The following is a 9092-nucleotide window of genomic DNA, read 5'->3' as shown; positions in this document are numbered from 1 at the left end:
TTTATTTTGTTTTTTACACTTTAGACCAAAACCATCTACAAGAAACACCGTGGCCCTAAAAACTTAAATTACCCCCATACTGAAATCCATAAGAACTGAGTATGGCTACCCCAATTGCTATGGATGTGAGACCCATCTCTACATCCCATTTAGACTTGGACCACCTTCCCCTAGCTAATAAAGATTTCCAGATAAAATATACCACTATCATAGAGCTCTTGCTCAAAATACGTCGCCCAAGTAGGGACAAGTTCCTGAACCATGCTAATGAAATTGGCCTTTGGGAGTCAACTTTGCCCAACTACCAGTTCCACCAGGTCCACATTTTTCCTAAAATTGTGCATATGTGCTATGCTTGTTACATCCCAAGTCACAGAACCATCATGTCTCATGACCAGAAGGTCCTTTAGACCATCAATGTTGAGTCTATAAATAAAATTCTACGGCTCCAACCAGGGCCAAACCTAACTCCCCTCTCAATTAGAGATTTTTTGGACTTATATCCCAAACTTAGCTCTGTAAAATTGACCCAATTACTCCAAACCTTCATCAGAGAATAGAAGCACATCCCTAAAGACCTCGTCCATATGTGGCAACTATATTTTCCCCTTGGGGCTGAAATATTGTAGCCATGATATCTTGTGTTTTGGGTTACTCCATAAGTGAGTACATTGATGAAATTATCTTGGCTTTCATGTTTATCTACACCCCAAGATAGCCTCCTGCAACCATTTTTGACTTTGCCACATTCATAGCTGACCGAATGCATGAGCAGTACACAATAATGGGGAACGAAAGGGTTTTCAAATACTCCTCAGTTTTATACCATATGTTCTTATATTATCAATTAGAGAAATGCCCATTCACCCTCCAAAAACTGGACACCAAGGGTCAAACTAGGTCAGTCATTTTTTGGACCCCATTAGTCCACGAGTATTAGTCTCCATACTCTTATTCAGACTTCATTGACTTATTTGTACATCCAGTTATGACAATGTTGACTGAAACCCTCCTCCAAGAATCAGTCCAGAAAAAAAGAGAGTCCTTCAACTGTTAAAGCAGACCAAAGTTGGTGACTGGTACCTTTACCAGAACCACACAAAAATCAGGATATATGGTTGCATGCTTGCGCCATATAAGTTTCCAAGATACCTCCCTATGAGGTTGTTTGCATTAGGATACTATAGGTAAATTATCAATGCAAATGAGGTAAACTTCTTCAATGCCAAGAAGAAGGTCAATTTCAAAATAAAAGACCAACTAGGCCCCTTCATATGCAACTCTATGGAGGCTAGAAAAGAGGCAGATTTGATACTACAGAGTATGAAGTTCCAGAAAATTTTTGTCTAGAGATATGATCCTTTAGAATTTATCACAAAGAAGAGACAAAAGGTCAAGCGAGGACCTTTCATCCACCATCCCATACCTGAAATAGAAGCACATGCAAACCAAACAGAATGGGTGGAAGTTACCCTAGTAGACCAGGACATCACCAAAATAGATGTAGAGAATGCTCTCATTGATTTAGAAAAGCAACTTGATGACAACTCTTTTTTGCAGGTACCAGAAGAACCAGAGACTACTATGAGTACTCCTCTAATTATGCAGACTCCTCAGAATGAGGAGAAGATCCCAAAAAGAAATAGAGAAGGGACTTCCACTTCAAGAAGAGCCACCTCTGATTTGCAGTAGGAATCAAACAAGAGGCAAAGGCTAAATCCAACCTCTGAGAAAGAATATACTGAAGACTCAGCTGAGGTCACTAATACAGGAGTAGAAAGAAGTAGACATACCACTCCATCTGGAGGCATGCAAGAGCCTTCCACATCACAAACTCAGATGTTGGAAAGGTAGCTCAGTGTGGAAGTGTCTTCTTTCAGAATGCGAGCTAACAAAGGCTAAGGTATCAAGGAAAGGTATAAAGAAATCAAGGCTAGGAATGGGAGGCTTAAGGCCCAAACATATGCACAATATCTGAAGCTAACTCCTACCAATCAAACAAGGCTAATGTCATCCTTTGACATTAAAGAGGGGAAGTTGCAGATGACCTTTGTGAAGCCTACAACCCAACAACCAAAGACAACATTAGATTCTAAAAGGGTAGGTTTTTGAAGTGCTGGCAAGGGATATTCATCCCATATACTAGATTTAATTGCATAAACAGGCTGGAGAGATGATATACTCCACCCTGACAGGTAAAGCCATAGTTGCCCATCAGCTACAGAACTCCCTGAACAACATCTCAGCACAATTTCAGTTGGAGAAGGCCTCCTCACAGCCCAAGGACACAAGGATCAAGTCCTTAGAGGACTTAGTAATTGAATTGGAAGACAATCCCAAGGATATAAAAGCCACTTAACAACTTATCAAAAAGAAGAATGATGACATAGTTGCAATGAAGAAGCAACTAAAAATACCTCAGCTACAACATCCACAAACACTGGAAGTCCTAGAAGCCCAGCAAGGGCATGAAGAACTAATGGACTTGGTCTTGAAATTAAATGACCAACTTAAAGAGACTGAAAAGGAATTGGATGCTTTGATCCAATTAAAACAAGCAGATATGGCCACCTCTTCAACAAATGTTATCCCCACAGTCTCTACAGCAGTGCCATCCACACTAGCAGCATCTTTGGCACCTACAGCTCCACTTGCAATAGCCTTGCCAACAACAACAGAATCTACATCAGCAGCAAGTACATCAGGAGAGAAAGCACCATAACTTGTGAAAGCCATAGAAGAAATGACCATCCATATAATATTTATAGTATATCAATTTAATTTAATTTAACCACATTAATATTATAATACAAATATTATATAATTTTAATTTTTTTTAACTTATTAATTTAGAATCATTTTATATAAATTATTTATTATTAATTTATAATATTTCTATACAAATTATTTATTGAAAATAATAAATGATTGTTTTAAAATAATATATTTTACAAATAATAACAAAATGATAAATAGTAAATATTTGCATTTTATAAATCAATGGATAAATATTAAAAGGATTCTTATTTCTTAAGTCTTCATAGTTTTTAAACGCATGAGAGTTAAGACTCATGAAAGGAATGTATTTATAAGGAAAACTGTGGTATGGAAGCTTGAAAAGCTAAAACTTAAGAAAGGAATGTATGTATAAAAAACTGTCAACGGTCGATATAAAAGCTTTTGGCATTTTCATATTTTCATAACTGGAAACATAAATGTTTATTACATTGAAAGGGTCATCGTAAAATAACCTAAGAAGCCTCAAACAAGAACAACAAAATAAATTTATGTGTTTCAATGATTTTGTACTTTCAAAATTTAGAAACATAACGGTTAGTTTTTTTTAGAAAACGGCAGTGTAAAATAATCTAAGAAACCTCAAACAAGGACAACAAAATAAATTTATCCGTTTAATGAAGAAATTGGAGTTGCAGAATCAAGGTCGGTTGTACTGTAGATAGAAAGCTGTTTTTTTTATTGATGTAAATATTATAAAAGATATATAAATAAAAATAATTAAAAATATTTGTAAGCAGTTTTTTATTTATGTAAATATTATAAAAATATATAAATAACAATAATTTGTTAATTTAATAAAATCCTGTGTTAATATTAAATTTAGATATTAATTTGCATAAGTAATATTATTTTTTATATTAAAATTTATAAATTTTGTTAATTTTATAAAAAATATATATAATTTATGAATGGTAAATAATTATTTCAAAAGTAAAAAATAAAAATACAAGAAATATTTATTTTGGTAAAAGATTTCATATCTAATTTATAATTATTTAAATAAATATTTAAAAATTGATGATAAACCATCATTTTGAGAAAACTAGGAAAGTAAAAAAATTGAATCTATAACATTTACAATTTTTTAATTCATGAAAATTTCTGGAGAAAATTATATAGAGAATATTTGGTCGACTATTTAGAACCAGCCAATGTTAGTGTGGTTCATCTTCAGGGCAAGATGAAAAGACAGATCTTATATGAAGGTTAAATAAGAAGATAGGTCAACCTAAATTTTAATTTATTTAAATAATTATTTAGTATTTTTTTTTTCTATATAATACGACCTAAGCACCCACGGGGAATTTGAACCGATGGCCTATCGCAAGGAGTGCCTTAACAGTGCACCCATTCACCGTCAATCTAAAGCCCCGTGAGCAAATAATTATTTAGTATATTAATAAAATTATCCATTCCTTATTTATTAATTAATATTATTTGTTTATTTAATTGATTATTAATAATTAATATCATCTATTTATTTATTATGCGATTAAAAATGAGTCCAGAGATATTATTTCTTATTCATAACCACTCAAACTAACTTCAAACTAACTATATATATATTTGAAATGTTGAGCGAGAGTGCCTACAACAAACGCGCCTACAGCGAGAGTGCCTATAATGAGAGCACCTACAGTGAACGCGCCTACAGCGAGAGCGCCTACAGCAAGACCAACCAGCATCCACCAGCAAGGAGGCCAGCCTACAGTATGCAAGAGCGTATGGAGCGGGACAAACCAGAGGCCACCTATGTGGTAGTTCCCTAAACCTTCCCTTTTTGTGCCTCCCTGCATATCCGCCACGTCTCATATTCTTATCGGCCATAGTTACTAGCCTAGCTCTCAGCCTACGCTCTGGCTTTATGCCCTGCATATCCGCCACGTCCCACATCATTACCAGCCATAGTTCCTACCTTAGCTCTCAGCCTTCGCACTTGGTATTATGACGTTGTTCCACGTTTATGCATGCATGGGATTTGTGGCGTGGACAAATGGCCAATATTGTGTTTTAGCCTCAAGCGCTCTAAAATCTTATTAAACCTTCCTAAATCCAATCACACGCGGTTTTGGCCTTTCGGCCTTTTGTTCTCCCCTCGTTTGGACTTGGGTGGTTCACGCTCGGTTGTCCTTATGCCTTAGTCTGAATCATCATATCAAAATTCCCCCACTCGTTGATGGAGTGATGATGCACAGTCGCATGCAGTCTCTGGCGCTCTCGCTCATGATGGTGGCTCGTTGTTAAGGTTAGTACCCTGTTTTCTTTTTCTGTAAGTTCATAGCACCTGTGACTTATATGATTTACTTCATGAATGTTCACATCTAGAACGTAGATCCTTTCTATCTGAACAATTGAGTTTAGGCTCCTTCAATTCATAAATGTTTATTTTGGACTGCTTTATCCTCTGAACATTCTTCTCAAGATGTTAAAGGATATTATTCAAAAGTTCAGGAAGCTTATAGTAGTCTACAAGCCGTGTAAAGACATAAGGTTCAGAATAGGGGAATACTGGTGTATTTAGGAGGTTTACTTCTATTGTTTCGCATGTAACGATTCCCCACCATTCTAAGTTTTCCCACAGAAGTCTCAGCTTCGAATTCTCCTAGTTCTACTGGTGTGGAACAGTTCCTCCTTCCTGTGCCGGAAAATCTTCTTTTTCGGTGGCCGGTTTTTTCATGAAAATTCAAAATGGCATTGGGATTGGAAAGTTTGTCCTTTAATGCCCTGTCATGTACCTGAAAAATTTGCTAATTCCTAGGATCATCCCTTTTGTGGTCTAAATGACGGCTAGCTGCTATCATCTTTAAGTTAATATTCCGAACCTTTCTGGTGGTTTTCCTTGAGCTAGTGCATGCATTTATTTTTGGTGGTGTACTCTCTTCATCCTTTATATCCTCTCGATTATTCTATCATCCTACTTTGGTGTCAGAACAACCCCTTTCTCACACTTATCCTCTCCAGTTATTTATTCTATTTGGGCTCACCCATATGACGCAAGCCAGAGGGCTTTTATGTTTTCTGTACTCATCCGGTCTGGTAATCTGACTAAAATCCTGCTGAACCCAAGGTAAGATTTTTTGGAGGCATATGGAGGGTGGGTCCGATGCTCCTGCCACGGAGGCTCTCATATGGGCCACCATGGAGGCAGAGCGGGCATGGGAGAATGCCTCGCTAGCCGGTGGATGGCAATCCACCCTGGATGATGTGGTTGTTAAACCGTCTCTCCAAGGTGTTGAAAGAACACGTCATTTATCCCGTAGAGGAGGCAGCGTGGAACAGAAGAAACAGGCCCCGCGCGATCGTTATAACAAGTCGCAAAACCCTGTCAAAATTACTGCTCCGCCCTCTGCAATCAAGCTTGATAGTGTTCATTTGACCGAAAGGATTGAAAGTTTACAAAACCTCGCCCTTATAGGTAGATGGCATTTCCCCGAAATGAATGATGCTGATATGAGGAAATGGATTGCAATCCATTGGAAACCTGTGATAGGTTATACCCCTATTATATCAAACCTTATGAAAGAGTGGTACTACTTTCACTTTCTTGCTGCTATAGATGCTGATGCTATTCTTAAAGGTCCGTGGGTGTTTAGAAGAAGTTTCCTCGCTCTCTACAGGTGGTATATTGGGTATGATCCGCTGAAAAACACACCCTCTAATAACCTCATTTGGGTAAAACTCCCAAATCTTCCTTTAGAGCTGTGGTCTAAGGAAACCCTTGAGGAGATAGGCAATTCTATCGGCAGATTTGTCTATGTAGACCCCTGGTGTTTGGGTGAAAAGGACAAGAGAATAGCGTGGATCCTCATTGAAAAATCCTATAGGGGGGGATATCCAGATCACATCGAGATTGCCTGGAGAGATCAGATAATCAAGAAACAAATGGACTTCTGGGGCATTCCGTTCAGATGCGCAGCCTGCCATAAAACCGACCATCTGATTAAAAATTTCCCTCAGCATAAGGTTCTCAAAAACAGGTTTCTTCAACAAAAGGTGAGAAGACAGTTCTCATCGGCCAGTCTATCTTCCACAGAGGTGCTGGAAGATCAACTTCCCAGATCATCAACTCCTCCACAGGCTTTTTCATAGGACCCCCCTCTGTTTCCAGGATCCAGACCTGGCAGCCCTGTTAATATCGTTGGTCATCCGATAAATAGTCCTACAGTTTTCCATTGCTCTCCCATTCCGGAACCAAGAGATGATAAAGCTATTCCTTCCCCTGCTCCCAAGCTGGTAAAGGATTTCGCCTTGGGATCAATTCCCATTCCTATATTGTCTTCCTCTCCAACTCCTGATAAAAACCTCTTATCCCAAATAAAAGGAAAAGCCCCATGTGTGTCTGTCACCCCTGTAAATTCCCCTGCTTCCTCCCCAATTAATCCATATGACAGTGATTTGGATTTTCTTCTCAGCAGAAAGTCTCTCGAACTAGAGCCATTAACTATCCACAAACCTAAGAACCAGGCCTCGCCTCTCATAAGCCTGGACTCTGCTAAAAATATAACTGTAAGGAAGAAGACTCGAGGAGGCAGCAAGCATTTTAGAGGAAGAACTACTGTTACGGATAGTGGGGTCAGGAACCTTTCTTTGATCGATGTACCTATTTATGGCATGCCAGATCCACAGCCTCTTAGAGCAAGCGTGGCTGGTGAATCCTCCAAATGACTTTTATTATCTCTATGAATATCAGAGGTCTTGGCGTTGACCCTAAATTTCTAACACTGAAAAATTTCTTCTACTCTTCCAGACCGGGAATTATTCTAATCCAAGAAACAATGCACATTTGTGAGGCCTCCATTTCTTACTTTAGGAAGATGTTCCCATCATGGTATATGGTGGCCATAGAGGCAAGAGGACTGTCAGGGGGTTTAGCAACTCTATGGGATCCTATGCGGATCAGAGCTAAGGCATATAAGTGTTTTGCAAGGATCATCATCTCGGCCTCCATCAGGGGCAAAGATCTTCCTATAAACATTTTAAACATTTATGCGCCTTATAAAAATAGAGCTCCTTTTTGGGAAAAACTGTTCACATCAGACATGTTTGATATTGAACATTTGATAATAGCAGGCAACTTAAATGTAACTCTGAGCTCGGATGAATGTTGGGGATGTTGTATGAAAAAGGACTCGCTTGCAGATAGTATTAAGCTCGAGCTTCTAAATAAAAATTTGGTGGATATCTCTCCCCCGGAAAAGAAGCCGACATGGGTGAATGGTAGAACAGATAAGGCCTATATTGCAAAAAGGATTGACCGTTTCTTAGTGCATGTAAGTATTATTGATAAGATGGGCATGCCTCATTTGTCAGTGGAGAATGTTTTTGTATCCGACCACAGACCAATTCTGCTATCCTGACCGGAGAAAGGTTTCAAAAAGGGGTATCCATTCAAATTCAATAGAACTCTTCTTCAGGATCCAGCCTTCAATGAACTTATATCAAATGCATGGAAAGAGATGTCAGCGAAAGCTATGCTCCCCCTGTTTCTTACATTCAGAGAAAATATGGCCGCTATGAGAAAGCTGGTGAAAAAATGGCAAATTGAAAAAAAGGAAAAAGATAGGAAAGATCTTCTGACTGTTCAACAGGAACTGGATAGGATCTTGAAAGAGTCAGATGCGAACTCATGCTCTTTCAGCATGAAATGTAGCATACGTGAGCTGGAAATGAAAAAATTTAAACTGTTAAAGCAAGAAGAAACCTTTTGGAGGCTTAAAAGCAGGGCTTTATGGCTTCATGAAGGGGACAAGAACACAAATTTTTTTCATAATTATGCAAGTGCCAGACGTGACAAAAATTCCATATGGAAGATAAGGAATGGAAATGGTGGCTCATCTATAACTCAACATGACATCACAAAGGAGGCCGTAAATTATTTCAAGAATCAATTCAGCAGAAGGAAAGATGTTGCTTTTCGGGACATTCTATGGGGTATTGAACTGGCTCCTCAGATGTTTGACGAAGAGAAAAATGAGGCCCTGTTTCAGCCAGTTACAGAAGATGAGCTTCTTGGAATTTTGAAGTCCTTTAAGAAAGATAAGAGCCCTGGACCGGATGGTTGGGCAATTGAATTTTTCACCCACTTTTTCGACCTCATCAAGCATGATTTACTAAGGATGGTGGAAGCGTCTAGGATGATTGGCAATATTCACCATATTACTACTTCCACTTTGATTGCTCTAATTCTGAAAAAGGGGGAGCCAAAATCTTTTTATGATTACAAACCGATATCTCTATGTAATATCTCCTTCAAAATCATCACCAAGGTTATTGCTGAAAGAATTAAAAGAACT

General features: G+C 38.2%; 1 protein-coding gene across 1 annotated transcript; it reads left to right on the top strand.

The window, feature by feature from the left end:
- Nucleotides 1–7631: 7631 nt before the first annotated feature.
- LOC149174111 (uncharacterized) lies at nt 7632–8156 on the top strand. The gene has a single exon (XM_089420745.1). It carries the CDS (start codon nt 7632–7634, stop codon nt 8154–8156), a length of 525 nt encoding a protein of 174 aa, XP_089276871.1.
- Nucleotides 8157–9092: the final 936 nt, after the last annotated feature.

The sequence above is a fragment of the Pinus tabuliformis genome, chromosome 4_1, assembly GCF_031772625.1.
Source record: "Pinus tabuliformis cultivar Carrire ecotype Pingquan chromosome 4_1, CPIR1, whole genome shotgun sequence".
Classification (NCBI taxonomy): domain Eukaryota; kingdom Viridiplantae; phylum Streptophyta; class Pinopsida; order Pinales; family Pinaceae; genus Pinus; species Pinus tabuliformis.
This window is presented reverse-complemented; position numbering and strand designations above follow the sequence as displayed.

Bases quoted from the DNA above. Each gene is read 5' to 3' on its own strand.
- LOC149174111 (XM_089420745.1), top strand. From the start codon at position 7,632: ATGGTGGCCATAGAGGCAAGAGGACTGTCAGGGGGTTTAGCAACTCTA.